Here is a 24,784-nt window from a genome sequence, read left to right as displayed (position 1 = left end):
CACACACCATGCAAGCTCACACATAGCCACATAGGGTCCATTTGGCAAGCCCACCTCATCCTCAGAGACGGGAATGTTTATCTTCACAGCTTTGTCTGACCCTCTTGTTAGATATTGACACTTTTTCCTCTTTACTTTTATTGCCCTTTGTACATGATCTCTTGTGTTAATTATTATTGGTTATTTTTTCCCATTCCATTCAGTAAGGTGCTTCAGGGTATAGTCTGTCATGCCCTTGCATTTTTATTTTCTAATACCTAGCTGCATACTGCTTTATATACTAGGTACTCAGTATGTTTTTGTTGAGGTAGAAAATGAATCAAACCCAGATTCAGCTTTTTTATATGATATATATGTTTAAAATATAACTATAGATACCTTTTCTTGGTGAATATCACTTCACCACACTCAAAAACCTAGTGAAAACCAGAATTCTCTGGGTCATTCATCTACACTTCTCCATGGTATTCTGATTAAGAGCTTCCCAACTGATGGATTTTGGCACACTGATAACTGAATAGGTTATGGATGTGCTGAGAGATTAATCCTCTCCCAGTAGGGCCTGGGTTTGACAAACCCCTGGACAAGTCACTTCCCACTATGAACAGGGACTCAGCCTGCTATATTATTTTCATTTTCTGTTGAGTGAAAGGTTTGGTCGGTATTGTTCTGATGTATTGTACACAGAAAAGAAGATGCTACTAAGTCATTTGTCTATACATTGTTTATGATGTTTTAGTTCTTGTAAGTTCTGTTTATTTACTCATTCAGCAAATACTTAGGAAGCAGTTACTGTGGAGTTCTGCTGTACTCTTTTCTCTTTATCAAACAGGAAATAGGGAAGCCAGCCCTCTAATTACCCAGTCACAAGACAGTCCAGCACATTCATCTGTGATCTGTCGCTGAGCTAGCTGGGCTTCCCTGGTGGCTAGACAGTGAAGAGTCTGCCTGCAGCATGGGAGACCCAAGTTCCGTCCCTGGGTTGGGAAGATCCCCTGGAGAAGGAAATGGCAACCCACTCCAGTATAGTAGTCAGGTTGAGACTCATCAAGTTTGGGACTTGTGGAAGAATTGCTGCCGTCAATGAGGCTTTCACCTTGGCACAGCCATTAGGACCCCTTGACTTGTTATTCAAGTGGTATGAAGTGGGGAGGAGAATAACTCTTAATTGGGAAATGATTACAATTTACTACTGATAAATCCGCTCAGAGGTGTGAAAGGAGGCAGGCTAGTTGTTAAAAAGACACTGAACCTCTACTCATTCATGCATTCAACTTAACATTTATTATGTCACTCTGGGGATCAGGCATTGAACTAGATGCTAAGACAGTTGTGAGAGGAAAAAATAAAAAGACACTATTCTTATATTATATATCCAATGGAGAAGGAAATGAATTGATCAATCAATACACAAATATAACAACCACATTTGCAACAAGTGCCATCAAGGGTAGGTACCAAGTATGAAGTTTTCTGTCAGTCATATCTCTTTGTGATGCTATGGATTGTAGCCCACCAGGCTCCTCATCTGTCCATGGGATTTCCCAGGCAACAATACTGGTAGCCATTCCCTTCTCCAGGATCTTCCCAACTCAAGGATCGAACCCAGTTTTCCCATGTTTCAGGCAGATTTTTTCCTGTCTGAGCCACCATTACTTGCTGTCTGGTATTAGCAAAGGAATAGAACCAAGTGAGCTTCCCTGGTGGCTCAGCGGTTAAGAATCTGATTGCAGTGCAGGAGACCTCCTACAATACAGGAGATGCAGATTCAGTCCCTGGGTTGGAGAGATCCCCTGGAGAAGGAAATGACAAACCCACTCCAATATTCTGCCTGGGAAGTCCCATGGATGGAGGAGCCTGATGGGCAAGAGTCTGTGGGATCACAGAAAGAGTCGGACATGACTTGGCAACTAAACAACAAACATCATCAAATAAGCAGATCAGAGAAGAGACTTCTGAAGAATTGCTGTTGAGCTATGGTTGAAAGAATGAATAGAACCTAACTGAATGAAGAGTGGAGTATAGAGAATTTTAAGAGAGAGGAAGGAACATGAACAAAAGTCTTCTCTGATGGCTGCAATCATGGGACACCCATGGGAATGGAGCCCAGAAAGTGAAGGGAGAGGAAATACAGGATCAGCCTAGAAAGATAGGTGGAGACCAGGTACTGCATAGCCCTTTCTACCCAAAGTGGGCAGTGAACCAGCAGCATCAGCATCACCTGAGCACTTGTTAGAAATGTCTCAAACTCTGCCCCACACAGAATCAGAATCAGCATTTTAACAAGATGCCCAGGTTATTCATGTATACATTGTTTGAGAAGCACTGCTATCGGCCAAATGAAGGAATTTTATGTATCAGAAGGGAGATATCTTTATTATCCACACATGCTCATTTATGTCCAACTCTTTGTGATCCCATGGACTGTAGCCCCCAGACTCCTCTGTCCATGGAATTTTTCAGGCAAGAATACTGCAGTGGATTGCCATTTCATCCTCCAGGGGTTCTTTTCAACCCAAGGGTCAAACCTGTATTTCCTCCATTGGCAGGCAGTTTCTTTACCACTGAGCCACCTGGGAAAGCCATATTATCCGTGGCAGATAACTAAAAAATAGTTCCTCTACTTTTTTTTAATTGAAGTATAGGTAATTTTCAAGTGTACAGCAAAGTGATTTAATTTTACATGTGTGTATGGGTGTCTTCTCTTTCAGATGCTTTTCCATTGTAGGTTATTAAAAGATACTGAATATAGTTCCCTCTGCTATACAGTAGACCTTTGTTTACCCATTTTATGTGTAATAGTGTATATATGTTAATCCGAAACTCCTAATTTGTCTCCGCCCATCCCCTTTGGTAACCATAAGCTTGTTTTTTATGTCTGTGAACCTATTTCTGTTTTATAAATCAGTCCGTTTGTATCATTTTTAGATTCCACATACAAGTGATATCATGTATTTGTCTTTCTTTTCTGACTTAATTCGATAATCTCTAGGTCCATCCATGTTACTGAAAATGACATTATCTCATTCTTGTTCATTGCTGGGTAATATTCTAACTTCTTTATCCATTTGTCTGTTGATGGACATTTAGGTTGCTTCCGTGTCTTGGCTGTTGTGAATAGTGCTGCTATGAACATTGGGGTGCATGTATTTTTTTGAATTATGGTTTTCTCTGAGTATATGCCAGGAGTGGGATTGCAGGATCATATGGTAACTCTTTAGTTTTTTAAGGAACCTTAAAAAACCATTCCCCATAATGGCTGCACCAATTCATATTCTCACCAACAGTATAAGAGGTTTCATTTTTCCTCTATACCTTTTCCGACATTTACTATTTGTAGACTTTTTAATGATAACCATTCTGACTGGTGTAAGATGATACCTCATTGTTGTTTTGATTTGCATTTCTCTAATAGTTAGTGGTACTGAGCATCTTTTTATGTGCTTGTTGGCCTTTTCATGGTCATATCTGTGCCTTCTTTGGGAAAATGTCTGTTTAGGTCTTCTGCCCACTTTTTGATTGTTTGTTGTTTTTTTTTAAATTGAGCTGTATGAGCTATTTGTATATTTTAGAAATGAATTCCTTGTCAGAAGCATTGTTTGCAAATATTTTCACCCAATCTGAAAGTTGTCTTTTTGCTTTATGTGTGGTGTTTTTTTTGGGGGGGAGGGGGGTTGCTGTACAAAAGCTTTTATTTTGGTTATTTTTGTTTCCAGTTCAATTACTCTGGGAGACAGATCCAAAAAAACAATCGTGTGGTTTATGTCAAACAGTGTTGTACCTATGATTTCCTCTAGAAGTTTAGGTCTCTAATGCATTTTGTGTTTATTTTTGTATGTGGTGCTAGAGAATGTGCTAATGTTTCATTTGAACATTTCATGCTTTTACATGTAGCTGTCCAGTTGAACCAGCACTACTTTTGGAAAAGACTGTCTTTTACCCAGTGTATATTCTTGCTTCCTTTCTCTTAGATTAATTGACCATATGTTCATGGGTTTATTTCTGGGCTGTCTATTCTCTTTCCTTTATCTATATGTTATATGTCTGTTTTTGTGCCATTACCACACTGTTTGGATTACTGTAGTCTGCAGTAGTCTGAAGTTGTCCCTCTGCTGTGTAATGATAATTTCAAAGAGACATCAGGACTTGAACATAAGATTTTTCATTCTTTAAAACTTTCAGTCTGGTGGTAATGTTGGTTGTGGCAGTTGTTCAAAAAATGTTAAAGCTCAGAGGAAAGGTGATGAGGATATTTCCTAATATTGTATTCTGTGTCAACCACCTTCTCAGATGTTTATGCAATGTTTTGTTAAGTATGCAAGGCAAAATGTTGGCCGCGTTTTATGTTTCTTTGGGGTGCACTGTATGTATACCACTGCATTCGCCATATTGTAGCTAACTAACTTAAAAGTGGGTTAGACTGGTGTTTTAGACTAGTCCATCTGTGAAAGAGAGCACTGGAACAAAGTCAGCAGACTATAAAGGATAATAGCAAGGAGATTGGTTTGAATGTCTGAGTTATTAAACTGACAGATTTTTGAGGAGTGGGTAGAGATTACATTGAGTAAAGGAAGGCCCTAAAGAGACAGTGGTGGTTTTCAAAAACATTAGGTATAAAACCCATGTTTCAGTAGCAGTCTATACAAAAGATCAGTGGTTTGCAGATGACAGTGTAAGGGGAACACCAGGTGGTGTCCCATCTCCCTGTCCTCACCCAAATGCACATCTGAGGATGGAGGAGACTAGGAAGTGCCAGGGCTCCAGGAAATACTCAGACCCCTGGTGTAAACATAGCAGGGTGTGAGGTTTGGTATCAAGAGCACTTAGGCTCAAAGCCAAACTTTTCCATCTTATTATTTGATCTCGGGCAATATATTTAGTTTCACTGAGCTTTACTTTTAATTTTTTCTTAAATTTCTAAATGGGAATAATGATACCTGGCTTATCGTGTAGTTTTGGTACTTACTAACGTGTAAGATTAGCATTCACGAAGCTGTCCATTAATGGTGACTCACACTAAGTTGTTTACATTAGAAATAATATTCTTTCATAAATCCTGATAGTTCAATTAGAATGATCTTACTGTGTTCCTAGGGAAAATCTTGTTCATTTCAACAACAGTCTCCTTGTTCTTGCTGCCCAGGAGAAATGATGATCAAGTGGATCAGAGCTCCTCACAGAAATTCCTGATTTTTTTGATGAATTGTTTCAGCATTTAATATGCTATTTGGAGACTTCACTTTCTGATAGGAAGAATTTAGCTTATGATTTTTCTGAATTAACCCATATGGACTTATATAATTTTTTTCCCTAGAGCTTTTTATTCTTTCTCACATAAGGCTGGATTCAGCCTTATGCCCAGATACAGGGTATAAAGAAGGTATGCAGTCTCTTAGAGGCTGATCTATCCTATGACTTCATGTCTCCACTTTTAATTAAAAGATAAAATAAAGCTGAGCTAGTGGCTCAGACAGTGAAAAATCTGCCTGCAGTGAGGGCATCCTGGGTTCGATCTCGGGGTTGGGAACATCCCCTGGAGGAGGGCATGGCAACCCATTCCAGTATTCTTGCCAGGAGAATCCCCTTGGACACAGGAGTCTGGTGGACTGCAGTCCACAAAGTTGCAAAGAGTCGGACACAACTGAGCAACTAAGGACAGTACAGAATATTATTAATTAAAAAGAGAGGAAACAATAAAAGCAACAGCTACAGTTAAGAAACTAAACATCAATTACATAGATAAAAAGGTTCAGTTTATGGACATAATGCTTCATCCAAATTAAAAATAATCTTGAAATAAAATGTGTTGAGTAAAAGTGTGTATAAGTTTCATTGCATTGAATACTTTTCAAAATTAAGGTCCCTAAAAGTCAATATCATCAGTCTAGTATGCACGGTTTTGGCCTTTAGCAGAGTGCTAGACATTATCTTCCGTGCCTAAGAAGAAATAGGTCAACTAGCTTCCCAATGTCAAGAAATTTTGGTTCTCTGTATACTGCTAATTAATAAATAGTGCCAATATTCTACCCACATGTTCTCTGAAGTTTCCATTTCGCACATGTAATTACTTCATAAAAAATTTTTATTCATATGATTTAGCAAGTTTCATATAAAAGATACCCCATGGATTAAAAGCCTTCTGTTATCACTATTCTTGGGATGCTTTTTCACTTCTTCCAGTGGAAGAAGATGTGAAGAAGACTGCAGTGAGGCTTCGCTTGTAGTTCAGTTGGTAAAGAATCTGCCTCCAATGCAGGAGACCTGGGTTCGATTCCTGGGTCAGGAAGATCTCCTGGAGAAGGAAATGGCAGCCCACTCCAGTATTCTTGCCTGGAGAATTCCATGGACAGAGGAGTCTGGTAGGCCACAGTCCATGGGGTTGCAAGAGTCGGACATGATTAGCAACTAAACCACCACAGTGGGAGAAACTGTTTGGGCTTTGTTTAGTTAGAGGCGTGGTTTGTTTGTTTGGTTTTTTTTGGAATAAGAATGGATGATATCTTTAGAAATAAAATGTGGTTGTAACAGGTTAGAAATGTTAGGAGTCGTCACTGGTTAAAGATGAGGCTGAAATGAATAAGTTTATAACTTTTCAGAAACAGTGTTGACAAAGGAACGTTGTCAGCATTTTCAAAACAACATTGACAAAGGAACGTATAATTTTCTTATTGTTCTTTGTGCTGGAATATTTTGTCTTTTTACTTCCTGGGAAGCTTACTGAGTCCAAAATAACATAGTCATTTCTTACCTGGTTATTCAGCATTACTGGTTTTTAAGTACATCTTTAGTTCTCAGATCTTTTGGCAGTAGTTTTATTTTTAAAATCACTGTGTAATTTAAGTAGCATATGTTACTTTTAAGTACCTGACAGATGCATGATTTTCTTAGTAACCAAGATATTAAAACTATGCTAAGTTGATATCCTGAGGAACCAGAACATATTCTGCTTAGTATTATGTCACTATTAATCTTAGGAAGTACTTAAAGGTGAGATGAGGTAGTGACATCTATTCTACTGAAGCAGCATAGGGAGAATAGTATGTGTTGCTGTAGGTCTAGTTTCCTGGACTTGTAAAAAACTCTTATTACTACTCTGACGGTGTACTGTAGTGGAGAGAGAATAGGACTATCGAGAGGCCTTACCATTTGATTGACGGTGTTTCTTCTCTCTGAAATCTCTTTTCTTAGCATACTAAGGTTGCATGATTTTCTGGGTTGCCCAGTGTTACCTCCTAAAAGGATAACTGAAGACTTTCTGATTTCCATTTCACTTAGTTTAAGTGCTCGGGGAACTTTTAAATAAAAAATATTGACGTTATTTTAGCTCCACTAAGATGTTTAGTTGACTTTAAAATCCCATCTAGGAGTGGACCTTAGCAATGCACGGATAGTATAGTAAGTTTAACCCGATGGAAGGAACTGATAAATCTGGAGAACTGTGATTGTTACATTGGTGATTATTAAATGGTAGGACCAGCAAGTGATAGAATAAGAGATACAGTGTAATCTCACTTATACATCTGAAGAGCAAGAGAGAGAAATTTAAAATAGACGATTTGAATTTTTATATATTTAAGGAGAAGGCTATTTAGTTTAGGGGTGGGAGGCATGGAAGAGGGGGTAGGTAAAAGGCCTTCACTTATTCTATATATATCTTCATATGAATTCTTTAAATAAACACATATTTATTATTTTTGTAGTTTAGAAAAATAAAATCTTATGTATAAATGTCTTTAGAATTTAACACATTACTATCTGAGCAGTCTGTAAATTTACTTTGAAAATCTTCATCATGGAAAATAATTATTGAAGAGACTGGAAGGAAATTACAAGGAACCATTCCTTTGTGGTATACAGTGCAAGCATAGGAATTAAGCTGTTTTGATCTGTTTTTTGAATTAATTTATTTCTTCAGACCTTCAAGACATTCCGTATTCTGATTGGTGTGAGCAAACTATCCATAATCCCTTAGAAGTAGTTCCCTCTAAATTTTCTGGCATTTCTGGATGCAGTGATGGAGTGTCTCAAGAAGGCTCAGCCAGCAGCACCAAAAGTACAGAATTGCTACTAGGTAAGTTTTCAGATTTAAATCCAAATCTTGTTAATATAACTGTACTTAGTTGTTTGTTGTTAATGATGAGTGCTGGTGTTCATTAGTTGTCTCAATTCTATGACAACTTACTTTTATTGAGGTATATTTAGTCAACTATTGTACCTATATCAGCTGCTGATACATACTCGCTTAGCTGTCTGCTTTCATTAGAAAGAATTTTGATCCCAAAATGATTGGCAGGTCATGTGCAGTTTATCTTAGTTTTATATATATCTTTGGTAAAGTTTAAAAACAAATTCCATGAGTTATAGTAATTTTCTGTTGTGATACAGATAAAATATTTTGATCTTCTTTTCAGGGGTTAAAACAATTCCAGATGATACACCAATGTGCCGTATACTCCTTCGCAAAGAAGTTCTGAGATTAGTCATTAATTTGAGTAGTTCAGTTTCAACTAAATGTCATGAAACTGGGCTTTTAACGTAAGTAATCTTTGAGCATGAGTATTCTTTGCTTTTTTATGGTGAATACTTAAAAAGTTTGATCAGTTCGCTTTACATCAGTAGTTCTCAACTGCATGCCATATCTGAGTGAGCCTAGATTTTCTTCATCTACTTCAACCAAACTAACATATGGTAATAAATTGAATGCAGAAGCAGGTATGTGAATCCAACAGTTTTCTATTCAGCCAGACATTAAAAAGATCTGTAAAAATGTAAAACAATAGCAGCTCTTCTTAGTTTTGGAAAATATAGTTATTTTTCATTAAAATATATGTATGTTAACATGTAATGATTTTATTTTTTAAATGAATTAATGTTTTGAAATTTTCTAAATTTTAATTTCTTGTATGTTAATTATTGATGGCTGTGGCCCACAAAAGTAAAAGTAAAGCATCCACCTGCAATGCGGGAGATGTGGGTTCGATCCCTAGGTTGGGAAGATCCCCTGGAGAAGGGAAAGGCTCCCCCACTCCAGTATTCTGGCCTGGAGAATTCCATGGACTGTATAGGCCTTGGACATGACTGAGTGACTTTCACTTTCATGGCCCACAAAAAATAAGATTTTGGGGTTTCTCAACAATTTTTAATAAAGTAGAAGAATTCTGAGACCATAAAGCTCAAGAAAAGCTGGCATACATAAAAATAAGTGACATTTTCTTGGTTTAATTTTTCCCTATTTTTACTCCTTTCTTTTAATATAAGTTGCAGGCTTTTTTTTGCTTTTCTAAATCACAGCAACATGATAAAAGAATATTCAGGCCATCTTCAACATCTTTGTTATGCACTATTTAAAGGCTGTGGTCCTCAAGAAATGAAATGCACTTCAGGGTCTCCCATGGAACTTTACAAAATGTAGTAGCACATATACCAGGCCCCCACTGCAGACCTCCTGGCCAGAAGCTTTAAGTGTAGAGGGTCCTTCACCTGTATTAGCCCACCCCACTGCTGGTTCTGAGGTGCTAGACCAGGCGAGAGCCACTACTAAATGCTGAAAGATACAAAGACAGAGCCCAAAGTTTACCTTCAGTTTAACTTTAAAATTTCATTTTATTTTATTTCTATTTTAAAGCTTAGTTTTAAAAATACTTGAGTTACTCTGGGCCAATAAATACATTTTGTAATTTCTCAAGCTAGTGAAAAAGAATATTTCTCACTTTCTAAGAAGTATTTGGGTTTTTATCATTTTAAGAGATAGCCCAAACTTAAAACAGTTATAATTTAAGTGTGAGGTAGGAATATTTACTATTTTATATTCTTATATGCCCTCACTCCAGATATGTCACTTGATCTATATATCCAGAGGAAAAGAGATTTAAAAGTGATATTTTGAAAGAAAATAGGCAAGTCATTATTATAATTTTTATCACATCCTAGTCTTTTCTTTCATTTTAGAATTAAAGAGAAGTATCCTCAAACATTTGATGACATATGCCTTTACTCTGAGGTTTCCCATTTGCTGTCACACTGCACATTTAGACTTCCATGTCGGAGGTTCATACAAGAATTATTTCAGGATGTACAGTTTTTACAAGTAAGTAGGATTTGTACTTCTGAACTTTATCTTTCAAAAATATTTGTTTGATTTAAACAAAGTTTTGAGATTATATCTGTTGATAGACTAGAAAGTCATTAATAATTTACCACTTCTTCCCTAGATGCATGAAGAAGCAGAGGCTGTCTTGGCAACACCACCAAAGCAACCTATAGTTGATACATCTGCTGAATCCTGACCTCATATTTATGATGTATATAGATGTAGACTATATATATATATATATATATATATTCATATTTGTGGACTTCTAAAAGCCTCAAAAAAGCCGACTGACTGGGCAGCAAAGACAGGAGTATCTTCTATACGCTGTTCCAGCAATTACTGGTACATGAACAGTTGGAACTGCGGACTTCCCTAACCAAAACAACTTCCTCTCCCCTCTGTGGAGCCCCTTTGGGGGTTCATTATTCATTACCACAGTTTTAAGAGTTTTAGTTACCATTGTATGCAAGATTCAAGCACTGAGTACCTACATGGGTTTTCTACTTTTCATTTTAAGAGCATAATAACAGTGGAACAGTACGGTATGCAGAAGCACCCTACACACCGTTATTTCTGAATTCCTTTTTTAGGGTAAATATAAAGATGCCTTGTTTGTTAACTAATTTTGGAAGCCAGGAATCAGTGTCTTTGAGGCTGCATCCTGTTAGCACAATGGGATGTTCTGTAACTGCTGGTATTAGAAGGGGATCTTTGGCCCTTCCACTTTTTTCTTCATGTTTATAACACTACTTCAGAGGTTTTTAACCTCAAAGCGAAAGAAGAGCCTCAACAACCAGGACTTATAAGTTATTTTTATGTGACTAGACTTACATAAAGTTTCTTACTTGTTTTCCATCTCTTTAGTTTTGTTGCAATGTGTTGTTATAGGCTATTTGAACCGATTAAGGTTTTTCACTACAGTTCCTGATTAAAATCAGAAAATTATTTTATAATTCAGAGTATTTTTCATTTATAAAATGCATATGTTTTCAGTGCACTTCCATTTCCATTAGCTTCCCACATCACCATTTTAACAGGAACTTGAACAAAGCACTATTAATTTAGACCTAAAGTAAAAGAAAGCATTAAATAACACCTTGGATCTCTTGAGGAAAAGATAAGGTTGCCTACAATGTATACATTCCATGGGAAAAGAAGAGCCATAGTTTCCTTTAAAAAAAATCCTTGGTGAAACATGATTACGATTAAAAATTGTAGTGAAAAGCCTTAAGTACCAAATTCTAAAGCAGCAGTAATTTAATTTTTATATCAGTGTTCTTGTTTTGCACAGACTAAATGCAGTGATAGGTGAGTTTATGAGTACAGTAGTTGCCTTTATCACATTTGTGAAGTTGTTAAAGTTGATGAGGGCAAAGTTTTATTTGTTTGTTTAATTTGTGTATGTCTAAAGATATTTGGAAATCTTTACAGGAATTAAACATATATGCAAATTTGTATATAAAAAAAGCATGGCCATCATCATTAGAATGCTTGTAAATGAAAGGATCTTTTTTGAGGTCTACATATAAGTAGAAAAAAATCCAGCTGGACTGATTAGGACCCTTTTTTAATTGATTTGTTTAGACCATTTTTACAGTTATGCATCAGCTCTGACACAGTCATAGTACGGGGACTAGTATTTTCCCTTATTACAGTTCATTTTTATAATGGGCTTGTTCTTTGAGATCTCTGTAAAGAACCCTGTGAACTAGAAAGCATAACTCACAGAGATACTTTTTTTTTTTAATTTACTGGCACTGAAAGTTCCAATTGAGATGAAGCATTTCATCTCACTTCATAACACCTCTTTGACTGCACTTCAGTGAATTGTTCTTATGTGCACTGTGTAGCAACTTACATTATAACAAAGCAGATAAGGGCTGTAAGCTGCTGCTTATGTTAAAAAGTGGTTCTTCAGATTTTCTTTCATAAAATCCAATTGAAAATAAAACAGATGCTTTTTTTTTTTTAAACTTTAATTTATCACTGAACCCAAGTGTTTATTTAAATGTCAACAGTACTTCTAAGAACGTTGCCTGTCACCTTGGTCTTTGGTCTTGGATGATGAAACTGCCTTCCAGAGAACCAAATGTCAGAGATACTAGACCAAATAGTGGTTTAAAACTCCAAAGGAGGTAATGTAGTAATCTTACTAATAATGGGATTAACATATTTTAGAGATTCATTTTTAAACACTACCTCAGTTAATATAGAGTATAAAATCTGTGGTTTAATCCCTCAAAAGTTAACAGTAAATTCTTTTTTGTTACACACACACACACAAACATACACATACACCTTCACCCCTGGACCCCACCTCACTCATCAATCCTGAAATGAAGTCTTTGTTACTATTAGCCTGAATGGTTTTTTGGATTATTACTTTGAAAGATATGTATGTATATATCATAATATTTGCCTTTAGCACTTAGTTTGGGGAGACACTCAGAGCTTTGTGGTTCTCAATAATCTAAAAAAAAAAATGTCTATATTAAGTGTATAGTGCTATTTGGTTTATCCATGTTTCACTGACAGGTCTAATACGTTTTCTTTAAGTACTTATTTGTATAAAAGTAGACTTTTATGATGAAAAATGCTCACATGCAGTGCCAAGTGATTTACTTAGGTGTTTAAAATGTTAAATTATATCAGAAAAGATTAGGGATGTTGTCAGTGGTAATAGAAATAATTGAAAAAAGCATCTATATGTAATAGATATTACCAGACTATAAAATACCAAAATAATGTCAATACTGTAGTTTTTCAAGATTTTAGAATTAATCTAGTCCATATAAATTTGTACTAGTAATTATTGAATAATTTGGAGGAATTTGGGCAGTTGTGCTGGTTATAAACTGTGAATTTCTAATTGTAAAGTGAATTGTTGTTTCTAATTGAAATTTTTTTTCAAGAACAGATTTCAGCTTCACATACTAAGTAAATACTGATAAATAAGGAAATTAGAAATTAGTATTTGTAATTAAACATGGTCTAAAATTTCTTATACTTGTTTATGCTTAGGTAGATTTGAAGGGGGAAAAAGTCTTTTCTCCCTAATAAAAAATTTTCTAATAAAGATTGGTAGCATAAGGGCATTCTGTAAGACATTGACATTAAAAGAGGCTCTTTGGAGGTATATACTTTATTTTACTAGTTACTCTAACATCATATGTATAAGTCCTTTTGAAATGGTGTGGCTTTAATAGTTTTCAGCTCTTTTATCCAGAGCTTGAAGTAATTAAAGCTGAGTTTTTCAGGGCATATTACAGATGCAAAGTGTTCAACAGTGAGGTGTGAATGCTTATTTAGATTTGTCTACTGCTATTTATATAAAAAAGTTTTTTCATTCCATTCAGAGGATGCCTTTTATCCCCACATTAAAGCACAGATCACTAAGCAATAAAAAGCAATCAAATTGTCATCCAAATTATAACTGCAATTACTTTTGCATGGTGAGAGTGAGGTGCTAATTTTGTGTGAGAGGAGTTGTAAACTACCTTGGGAAAGGTCCTTTGGAAGTAAGATTTTTCCCCTTTTGTCCTATGTTTCCAGTTTTGTCTCACATTCACAATCCATTAAATTAGGGAAAAAAGGAACAATTAATTGAGAGAGTTTGATAAGAGCTGTTGGAATAAAAAGAACATTTCAGATCTTCCAAAATGTCAGTTGGGAAAGGTCACTGTTGTCTCTCCATTCAAGAAATACATTATTACCAGCTTCATTTCAAGACTGTCACTACAGTGAGAGTTTGATTATAAAAGCATACCAGTAAAATTAATAGCAGTGCTTATCAGACAATGTTAAAATCTGTGAGAATCTTTCTAGGAGCATTTGTTTTTTCTTTTGGTTCTAGGTTCCCAGGGTAGTTTTCATTTATAGTAGGTGTATTTAATGAATGTGGATTTTCTCCCCTTTAGAGTATTTTTGTAACGTAGGTGGATAGCTATGCCACTGCACGCATAAATTGCACATTTTGTTTGACTTTCTTTATAAAATATTTAATTTGAAAAATATAATTTATGCCAAAAAAGTATATCTTGTAATTTTGCCACTAATAGGTTGATTTAGCACAAAATGCAAAGTCTTTGGGCAGAGGAGGGGGGAGATAAAAAACTTCCATAGATAATAGTTGAAAAATGTTCCATTATTGGCCTGTCAGAAACCCTAAAGCTGCATTGTAAAACAAATGATGTAAATTAGTTTTGAAAAGTGGTAAGGGACTGTGAAAAAAATCTCAGACTTAATGCTCCCTAACCACATAATTTTCTTCTTTTTTATTTAGTAATACGCTGCTACATATTTGGAGGTTCTGGTGTTTGTAGGTCACTGAACAGACATTGAAATCTGATTTATATTGTATAACTGTAACATAGAAAGAAAAGTATTTATATATTTTCCGTAAGAATATTTCATTGAGTTGTGTATAATTTAAATAAGGTTTGTCCCTAAATGGTTTTGCTCACCTTGATTTTTTTTTTTGTGGTTTTCTTGTTTTTGTATAATGTGTACAGTTTATGTCAAGGGCATTAAAAGCCTCCTGAAGCGTAATCTTATCAAAGGGATACATTCTTAATAAAATGTACTTAAAAATTCTTAAACTTGTGTCATTGTTCTATTTCAAATTTTAAAACCATCATTGTTGATTTATGTACCACTGAGGCTGTTACAAGTAACTCCAGGTAAAAGTGACTTTTAAATACCACAGATAAGAATCTGGTTCAGTAACACATAGTTCAGTCCAATCACTCTGTTGTCTCCGACTCGGCAACCCCATGGACTGCAGCACACCAGGCCTCCCTGTCCATCACCAACTCCCGGAGTTTACTTAAACTCATGCCCATTGAGTCGGTGATGCCATCCAACCATCTCATCCTCTGTCGTCCCCTTCCTCCCACCTTCAGTCTTTCCAGCATCAGGGTCTTTTCAAATAAGTAGTGGCTTGTTCCAAATGTTTTAAAATAGGTATTTATACTTTCTAAACACTTCATAATCTAATCAAACATCTTTACAGTTATTATTTTTTAATCTCAGGTTATTGTGAAAGGTTTGATAAAGTAGATCTATCTTCCGAACAATTACGACTTTAGTGATTAATATATAGAATGAGCAATGATGATAACTTTTCTGTGTAAGCTATTTGATTTCACTCAGCCTTCCCTTGTGGCTCAGCTGGTAAAGAATCCGCCTGCAATGCAGGAGACCTGGGTTCGATCCCTGGGTTGGGAAGATCCCCTGGAGAAGGGAAAGGCTACCCACTCCAGTATTCTGGCCTGGAGAACTCCATGGAGTGTAGAGTCCATGGGATTGCAAAGAGTCTGACATGACAGCGACTTTCACTTTCACAGAAACTGGGTCAGGTAAGCTAGCCAACAACCACCTAGTGGCAGTACAAGGGAAATAAATGGTCAATCCTGGAGAATAAAATTCAGTGTCAAAGTTAGGGTCTGTTATCATTGATTGAATGTGGTAAAATGTATTCAGAAATAGATTTATTTTGGATAGTTTGGTTTTTAAACACATTTATGTGTATCATTTTCATATTGCCTTCTACTCTGTTTTTCAACAAAAATGTAGTTGGGGCCCTCAAAAAGCACACTTCAACATCATACAGCTCATCTTTGAAAACTGACAATATAGCTGAGCTTCAGAAAGTTTGTTTCATTTTTTAAAACTCTGGTGTATAAAGTACTCCAGGAGATAGTGAAAGACGGGGAAGCCTGGCGTGCTGCAGTCCATGGGGTCGCCAAGAGTTGGACATAACTTAGTGACTGAATAACTATAGCAAAATACCAAAGACTGGACAGTTTATAAATAACAGAAATTTATTTCTCACAGTTCTGTTGGCTGAAAATCTGAAATTAGAGTGTGAACATATTTGGATGAGGGCCCTCTTCACGTCCCAGACTTCTTTTGTCTTACGTCCTCGATGGCTTGATGGGACGAGGAAACTGTAGTGTCTCTTACAAGAACATCAATTCCACTCATGAGAGCTCTAGCCTCATGACCTCCCAAAGACCCCCATCTACTAATACCATCATCCCTGGGTGTTAGGATTTCAATGTAGGGATTTGGGGAGGCAGGTGATTATTCAGACCATAGCAACTAATTCTACATTGATTTTTAAAAATATATATATACATAAATAAAAACTTCCTCTGATGCTTAGAGGACAAAGACAACTACATTTGCTTAAATGTAGCAAATGTCCTTTAAGTGGGAATATATTTATTGTAAATACTACTTTACTAATTTTGAAGGCTTTATATTTTCAGTTTTATCTTTGAAGACTGTCATTTTGTTTTGGCCATGCCTTGCTGGATCCTGCTTCCTCTACCTGGGATTGAACCACGCCCCCAGCAGTGGAATCAGGAGTCTCAACCACTGAACCACCATTATGCAAAATGCTTAGCATGTTTTGTAAATTCTTTGAGATGAAAGCCAGCTGGTCTCCACAGAGTTCTTAGAAGAAATACTAGATAATTGTCTAATACAACCTGATTTTCTTAATAAATGACATTCTAGTGGAGAATCAGTTTCACTAGACTTAGTGTAGGTCAGGTGTTGGAATATCAGCAGGCACTTCGAGCACGTCCATGGATATGTGTATAATCTGAATCACTTAGCTGTACATCTGAAAACTACCACACTATTGTCAATAAACTCCAATATAAAGTAAAAAATTTTTTTAATTAAAATCACATTTAAAACCTAGTTAGTAATAATATTCCATATCAATATCACTGTGATACTAGTTCCCTGTGTGACTACTAGATACTACAACTGTGTGACTAGTTCCCTGCTTCCTGTCTACCTGCCTGCAGCCGATGACAAGTCACCAGGCTGAGGCGTTATTTGTAGGTCTTTTGCCAGTTCCACCCACCATCAAAATATCCCAGTATTTATATGGAATATTACTAACTAGGTTTTACATGTTTTTAATTAAAAAAATTTTTTATGTTATATTGGAGTTGACAATATTGTCTTAGTTTTCAGGTCTACAGCTAAGTGACTCGGATTTACATATATCCATTCTTTTTCAGATTCTTTTCCCATATAGGTTATTATAGAATATTGAGTAGAGTTCCCTCTGCTATACAGTAGGTCCTTGTTGATTATCTATTTTATATATAGTTGTGTGTTTATGTTAATCCCAAACTCCTAGTTTATCACCCCCAACTTTTCTGTTTGGTAACCATCAGTTTGTTTTTGAAGTCTGTGAGTTTGTTTTGTAAATAAATCCATTCATATCAGGTTTTTTTATAGTCCACATAGAAGTGATATCATGTTTGTCTTTCTCTGACTTCACTCAATATGATAAATCTCTAGGCCCACCCATGTTGCTGCAAGTGACATTATTTCATTCTTTTTATTCTATTGCATATATGTACCACATCTTTATCCATTCCTCTGTTGATAGACATTTAGGTTGCTTCCATGTCTTGGCTATTGTAAACAGTACTGCAGTGAACACTGGGGTGCATGTATCTTTTTGAATTATGATTTTCTGCAGATACATGCCCGGGATTAGAATTGCTGAATCACAAGAGCTTCCCAGGTGGCTCAGTGGGTAAAGAATCTGCCTGCAATGCAGGCGATGCAGGCAAATGTGAGTTTTATACCTGGATTGGAAGATCCTCTGAAGGAGGGCATGGCCTCTGGACAGAAGAGCCTGGCGGGCTACAGTCCATGGGGTCACACAGAGTCAGACACGACTGAAGTTACTGAGCACCAAAGAATCGGACACAATTGAAGCGACTGGGCGGGAGCCCAAGCACACGGTAGTTCTAGTTTATTAAGGAACCTCCATTCTGTTCTCCATAGTGGTGGTTACCAACTTCCATTCCCACCAATAGTGATGGTGGGGTGGCTCCCTTTTCTCCATACCCTCTACCATTTATTGTTTGTAGACTTTTGTATGGTAGCCATTCTGACTGATGTGAGGTGATACGTCATTGTAGTTTTGATTTGCATTTCTCTGAAAGTTAGCAGTGTTGAGCATCTTTTCATATGCTTTCTGGCCATCTGTGTCGTCTTTGGAGAAATGTCTGTTTAGATCTGCCCACCTTTTGATTCAGTTGTTTTTCATAGGTGTGATTATTAAAATGGTATTATGGCTATTTTAGAAAAAGTAAAGCCAATTTAGAAAAACATTTACAAATGAAACCATGATTTACTTCAAAATCGTATCAAGGGGGGAAACTGAATAAGACTATGAATGGACTAGAGCCACCATGGTTTAGTGGCTGTTGGGGTTGATGATAGTACACAGTAGTACTGTTAAGTCGCTCATTCATGTCCAACTCTTTGCAACCCCATGAACTACAGCCCACCAGGCTCCTCTGTCCGTAGGATTCTCCAGGCAAGAACAGTGGAGTGGCTTGCCATTCCCTTCTCCAGGGGATCTTCCTAACCCAAGGATCAAACCCAGGTCTCTTGCATTGCAGGCAGATTCTTTACTATCTGAGCTACCAGGGATAGTTCATAAGGGTTTGTTAAACTCCTATTTCTATTTGAAATTCTCCATGAGTTGGTTTTTTCTTTTAATCCTGGTAATTGTGACACAAATTTCAAAGTTTCTGAATAACACTTCTTAAAACAATGCTGTTAAGTGGAATATAGTCTTTAAACAATGTTATTTGGTTATTTATGGACATGGGAAAGGAATGTGTAGAGCCAAAACTAGGGTCATAGTGATACTGTAAGGACAAAGTTATATAAACCCAGCCATTTCCCATTGGTGTGTTGTTACATTTCAGAAAGACATCTTTGTTTGACTCAGGTCAGTGATTCTCAAAGTTGAGTGTGTATCTGAGTGCCTGGGATGTATTCCAGGCCTTGTGCCACAGAGATTTTGGTAGGGAGATCTGGAGTGGCACCTAGGAATTTACATTTCTAATAAGCTCAGAACGTAATCTATCACTTAACGATAATTGCAAGAGTTTCACTTCGTTGATATAGAGAAAGCACAAAATAATACAGTGATGAAATATTTTAATTAAGGCTTACTGCAACAGAAATGACTTCAAGGTTTTGTGCATTACTTTTCTAAAGAATATCTTTACAAAAGATACTACTTACAAATCAATCATCACCGTCATTGATGTTTCTGTGTATTTTTATAATTACATCATGACAGACACAAAGAGGCTAAATGATAACACTACTGGCCCCAAAGTCTTCTCAGAACAGACTAACCAAGATACTTGTTTGTACGACGTTAGGTGTGCATAGTCCATTATTCCAGCCAAAAGCATAGTTATATGGAAGGAAAAAGTTGAAAAGAATGAGCAGAAGTCCTGGTTTGTGTTTATTTAGGTCAGTTAACAGCCATCTTCCTTTCAGCTGTGGCTCCTTCTCTCTTGTTCTTAGTGTGGAACGGTGTGACACAGGGCATTTGGTACCGGAGGCCCAAGCAGCACCATCTCCACCACAGCAAAGAGAAAGGAGCCCCTAATCACGCTTATTTAGAAATATGATAAGTAAACATTAAGGGTTGTTGGGCAGAGAGAAGGGAAAAGAACTCTAGCATGACTGAACACTGCTATATAGCAGGTAGGTGCTTTGCATATATTGGTTTAAGGAGACAGAGCTGCTGCCAAGCCACTAAGGAACTCCCACTCTGCATAGCCTTTTACAGTTATACCATCATAGCAATATAAGGAGACAGTGAAGGTGTTATCTTGGCCCAGACAACCTACTGGAGAATCCAAAAGAAGCTTACTGAAAACAGGTCATGTATATATCATAGTTCTTGGGGAAAAAAAAAAAAGATGAACCATAAAATGTGAATAAAATTAATGACATATCTTCCTTCTATTCTGAGGTAGTCATCAAAAATTGTGGAAGATGTGTCTACTAAGTAGGAGTGCTATAATCTTGACACTGAGGCAGGAGTTCCGTGCCAGCCCCGCTCCTTAACTGTGGTAAACAACAGGGGGACACCTGTGGGGACCTCATCCATTCATTTGCATGGCTTACCTATTAGATCAGCTCCAACAGGAGGAGTTCATCTTGCTACTGTCACCACTTCAAAGCAGGTCTAAAATCTGTTTCGGTCTCAAATATGTGACTTCATTAAACACACCCAGAATAAATTAGCATTGACAATTTATGCTCCCGTAATGAAACTTCTGCGGCCTGAAATCTAGTTCCTTTACCCTTAAGATACAAAACGTGGTGAGACTTCCTGGAAATGCTTTCTTGCTACAGCTGAACTTCAAGGACCACAGCCACCCTGCCCAGTACTGAGTGGATGGCTGCATCCAGGGCCAGGTCTGCTGCCATAAAGGTGGACGTGCAAGGGGAGCCTGTTCCCTCGATCCTGCCGTCTCCACAGCAAGCCCGCTCCAAGCACAAACGTTAAATTTCATAGCTTCTGACCTTTGAAACCTAGCAAAATCATACAAATCAGACCTTCCAGTGGTGGTAATTCACTGGGATTAAGCCCCGAGGTATCTGGTGATGGAACAGTGCCAGCTATGCTTCTACTAGGGTCTGTGTAGCATCAGGATATGAAGTGGGCACTCTGCTTAGTGGCAGTGTTCACTTGGATCTAAAAGGGCAGTGGAGGACAGGCTGCTGTTCTCACTTGGGGCAGGGGAGGCAAGACCCAGGGGAATAGCCATTTGCATTTTATACTCCGAACAGAGTGCTGGTTCTGGTGGATTTGTTGGTGGGCTCTCCTTGTCTCCAGACATGGGTGAAGCCAACTGGGATACATAATTCAAATTAGCTTCTCCAGCTGGGATTTGTCCCAGGGAGTTCATGTAGTTTTGTTCCAGTGTCTTTAGTAAATTTTCAGGTGAAGTCAGTGGTCCCAGCTGACAGTGTGGGGCTTGAGGGGTTACTGGGAAATGTCCACAATAACCCAAGTCAGAAGCTGCCTGATTATAGGTAAAGTTCTCAAAACAGATGCAAGGTCCAGGGCCAGAGTAGTTCTTCTCTGTGGGGAGCAGGTCCAGATAGACAGGCTTAGTCCCTTTAGTTTCTGTGGGTGACTTCCTAGTGCCTATGAACTGTACCTTACTCCCTTCAGGCTTGTTTACAACTTCAATAGCATCTGGGACACAGTCGTTGACATTCATTATTGTGATATGAGGATTCTCCTGAAACAGAAACACAAAATGGGCAAAGATAATGTGTGTGTGTGTATCACAGTATATAACATCTGTGAAATGCACTGAGAGCTTCACTTTTTTGTGTGTTTTATCCTGGTCGCAAGTTAATGGTGGTGATCACAAGGAAGTGATGCTGAAAACCAAAGGACAGTCCCTGACGGAAGAAGTCAAAGCTGGGTTCACTCATCTCATGGCTGGGGGAGCAGAGGTGGCTCTTGCTCTGTTATATCTTCCTGAGGAGGTCTAGGGTTGTATGATTATTATAGCCCAACCCCTGGGTTAGTCTTTAATAAGTACACAGTATCCCTGGAATTTCCCAGCATTTACCTTAAATTTTATTAATGACAGGACGCTGCTCTTGTAAGGGTCTGGAATGTCAGGATAACACTTGTCCTTCAACCTGGAAAACCAATGAAAATTACACTGAATTTTGCAATAGAGTGGAATGGTTAAGAGTGAGAAACCTGGAGTCAGATTAATCCTTACTTTATCACTCTTAACACTGTAACCTTAAGCAAGCTTTTTAACCTTCCTATGACCAACCTAGATAGCATATTCAAAAGCAGAGACATTACTTTGCCAACAAAGGTCCGTCTAGTCAAGGCTATGGTTTTTCCAGTAGTCATGTATGGATGTGAGAGTTGGACTATAAAGAAAACTGAGCACCAAAGAACTGATGCTTTTGAACTGTGGTGTTGGAGAAGACTCTTGAGAGTCTCGGACTGCAAGGAGGTCCAGCCAGTCCATTCTAAAGGAGATCAGTCCTGGGTGTTCTTTGGAAGGACTGATGCTAAAGCTGAAACTCCAGTACTCTGGCCACCTCATGCAAAAGAGTTGACTCACTGGAAAAGACTCTGATGCTGGGAGGGATTGGGGGCAGGAGGAGAAGGGGACGACAGGATGAGATGGCTGGATGGCATCACTGACTCGATGGATGTGAGTCTGAGTGAACTCTGAGAGTTGGTAATGGACAGGGAGGCCTGGCGTGCTGCAGTTCATGGGGTTGCAAAGAGTCAGACATGACTGAGCGACTGAACTGAACTGAACTGATGCTTTGATTTCCTCACTGGTTCAATGGAGATCATTATGGTAGTGATGGTGTTGGAAGGATTAAGCGAGTTGTTATATGTAAAGCACTGAAAATACTGTTAAGCACATGGTAAAGTGGAATATAAATATTAGCTCTTGCTATTTAACAAGTTTTGCAATATTTTCAAATAGTTTCCTTACGTATTGACTTATTGCTTATCTGTTGATAAACAAGATTATTCAAAATTTTTCATATTTTTACCAAATCTTCCTTTGTCCTTTCCCTTCCAGCACTTTGCCTCATATGATCCAGTGTGATGTCTATCTTCTTAAATTCCTTTCTAGATTTTTTTCTTTGACTCTCTTCTTGGATGAAACCTTCCCCACACACTTACCACTGGCTTTTTAGGTAGCAGGTGATCATGATGACCAAAACGCAGAAAATCATGGGGAGAATGATGTGTATCAGTATATGGGCTGGAGAAGGGAAAAGAAAGGGATTTTTTAGTGACTGCTTTTCCCTCAAAGAAATAAGTTTTACATGTCTGTTATTTCTCAAAACTCTATTTGTGCAAGATTCACTATGAGTGCTGTCTGACTGGTGGGGAGCAGAGTGGTGAGACGCCAACCAGCCAACACAGGGATCCATCTGCCCTTAATACTTGTGGCTCAAACTCGTTACCTCTCTTGACAGAATGGATCATTACTCCCCATTCTTCACTCCCTCTCTGTATGAGAAATATACTCCACCCCCTTGACTTGGAGGCTCAGCTGTGACTTGGTTTGCCCAATGGGAGGTGAGCAGTGGTCACGCTGGTAGCTGAGTTGAGTGTGCTTAGAGTTGGCTTGCTCACGTGTTCCTGTGATGCACTCTGAACAGAGCTGGCCCCTCAGAGCCACTGTCCTTCAACCTGAGCCTCAGGGAACTAACAAACCACATGGAACAGACCTAGACGTGCCTGAAGCTTGGAGCCCCACCGGGTTCAACCTGTGTCAGTCAAGCCAGGAGCATGAACAGACAGGTCTGTTTCTGTATGCCACTGAGATTTGGAGGTATTTTTGTCATTCATTGGTCAGTCACTAGGTCGTGTCTAACTCTTTGCGACCCCATGAACTGCAGCACACCAGGCTTCCCTGTCCTTAACTATCTCCTGGAGTTTGCTCAAACTCATGTCCATCTCATCTTCTGTTGCCCCCTTCTCCTGCCCTCAATCTTTCCCAGCATCAGGTTCTTTTCCAATGAATGGGCTCTTCACATCAGGTAGCCAAAATATTGGAGCTTCAATATCAGTCCTACCACTGAATATTCAAGATTGATTTCCTTTAGGACTGATTGGTTTGATCTCCTTGCTGTCCAAGGGACTCTCAAGAGTCTTCTCCAGTACCACAAGGTATTTTATTACCCATTAAAAATGGACTAATGCACCCCTTCTAGTTAGAGTCTAATAAAATTACCTAAATCATAACCTAGGTAATTATTCTACTTTTATTTCTCAGATATATCAACCTGTACTTCATTTTCATAAATGCCCATCTTCCTGTTCTCAATGCTTGCAAATCCACCAAAGAACAGTGCAGATAGGTTGTTAAACATCCTCTTTTATAAAAGCAAATCATACAAGGGCATTTGAAGGCTGATAGTCATTCACATGTACATATATTTCTGCTGACAAAAACACCCCTACCCCTCTCTAGACAGAAGTCATAAGGGTCTTTACAAGTCAACACTAAAATACGCTATCTGTGATTTTCAAACTGTTCTGGGACTGAGAAAGTTTCCAGGTCATAGATCAGTCATATTAGCTTCACTCTTATCTATTGTATGTTGTGGGATTCTGTATAACTTTTTTTTTTTCTTTCATGAGTTTCATCTAGAGAAAGAAAGAGACAGACAAAGACAGAGAAGAAAGGCTTAACATTCCTGATCTAGACAAAGTTCACAACTGTGTGTGGCATTTGTCAGTTTCCCAGGAACTCCTAAGAGAAGAGTTCTGATTTGGAAAAACTCACAGTATTCATCCGGAGTCGTGACCTTTGTGAAGTCACCCAGGGGACCCTCACCAGCACTTGTATAAGGAGTGACGAAAAACTCATAGACAGACTCTGGCTGTAGGTCTTTCACAACAAATGTCTTTTGATCCGGGTTGTCAATTGTGTATTTGCAACCTACTGAATTATCTGTGTTTAAAAAAAAAATTTTTTTTAAGAAGAAAAAAAAATGATTAAGAGTGTAATAAAGATCTTGTGAGACAGTCAGGCACTAATACTTCTGTGGACTCAGCACTGCCAACATTTCTAAACCAATCAAAAATGAAATCATAGTTTCATCACACTGGGAATACTAAGATGTTTGGGAGATAGCAAGCAAGATGAGCATTCCACTAAGCAAGGGCTATTGGGAGGGGGGTGCGGGGGGCGGGGTACTCAAATCTGCCAGAGAGAGAGTAAGAGCTTGCCAGAGCTACTTAGAATACATTGTGATAAGCTTTAACAAAGTCAAAAAAAGAAAATGAGGTTAGCAAGCAAGTTTCCTAAGCAGTAAGTA

General features: G+C 37.8%; 2 protein-coding genes across 6 annotated transcripts in view; one reads left to right on the top strand and one right to left on the bottom strand.

Moving 5' to 3' along the window:
* RICTOR (RPTOR independent companion of MTOR complex 2) overlaps positions 1-14,691 on the top strand; it is a 126,542-nt gene extending 111,851 nt beyond the window's left edge. For both annotated transcript variants that reach the window (XM_040262363.1, XM_040262362.1), the window contains 4 exons: positions 7,916-8,071; positions 8,412-8,535; positions 9,949-10,087; positions 10,212-14,691. In XM_040262363.1, the coding sequence (XP_040118297.1) occupies positions 7,916-8,071; positions 8,412-8,535; positions 9,949-10,087; positions 10,212-10,286 (494 nt within the window). In that variant the 3' untranslated portion in view covers positions 10,287-14,691. The remainder of the gene's footprint in view (positions 1-7,915; positions 8,072-8,411; positions 8,536-9,948; positions 10,088-10,211) is intronic.
* Positions 14,692-19,067: 4,376 nt separating this feature from the next.
* OSMR (oncostatin M receptor) overlaps positions 19,068-24,784 on the bottom strand; it is a 64,105-nt gene continuing 58,388 nt past the window's right edge. For 3 of the 4 annotated variants that reach the window (XM_040262364.1, XM_040262365.1, XM_040262366.1), the window contains 4 exons: positions 24,250-24,417; positions 22,635-22,716; positions 21,538-21,610; positions 19,068-21,198 (listed from right to left, as the gene is read on the bottom strand). In XM_040262364.1, the coding sequence (XP_040118298.1) occupies positions 20,623-21,198; positions 21,538-21,610; positions 22,635-22,716; positions 24,250-24,417 (899 nt within the window). In that variant the 3' untranslated portion in view covers positions 19,068-20,622. The remainder of the gene's footprint in view (positions 21,199-21,537; positions 21,611-22,634; positions 22,717-24,249; positions 24,418-24,784) is intronic. The other variant, XR_005724774.1, reaches the window with a different exon arrangement.

Source organism: Oryx dammah, unplaced genomic scaffold, assembly GCF_014754425.2.
Source record: "Oryx dammah isolate SB20612 unplaced genomic scaffold, SCBI_Odam_1.1 HiC_scaffold_20, whole genome shotgun sequence".
NCBI lineage: Eukaryota > Metazoa > Chordata > Mammalia > Artiodactyla > Bovidae > Oryx > Oryx dammah.
Note: the sequence above shows the minus strand (reverse complement) of the source record. Positions and strands in the feature narration are given on the sequence as shown.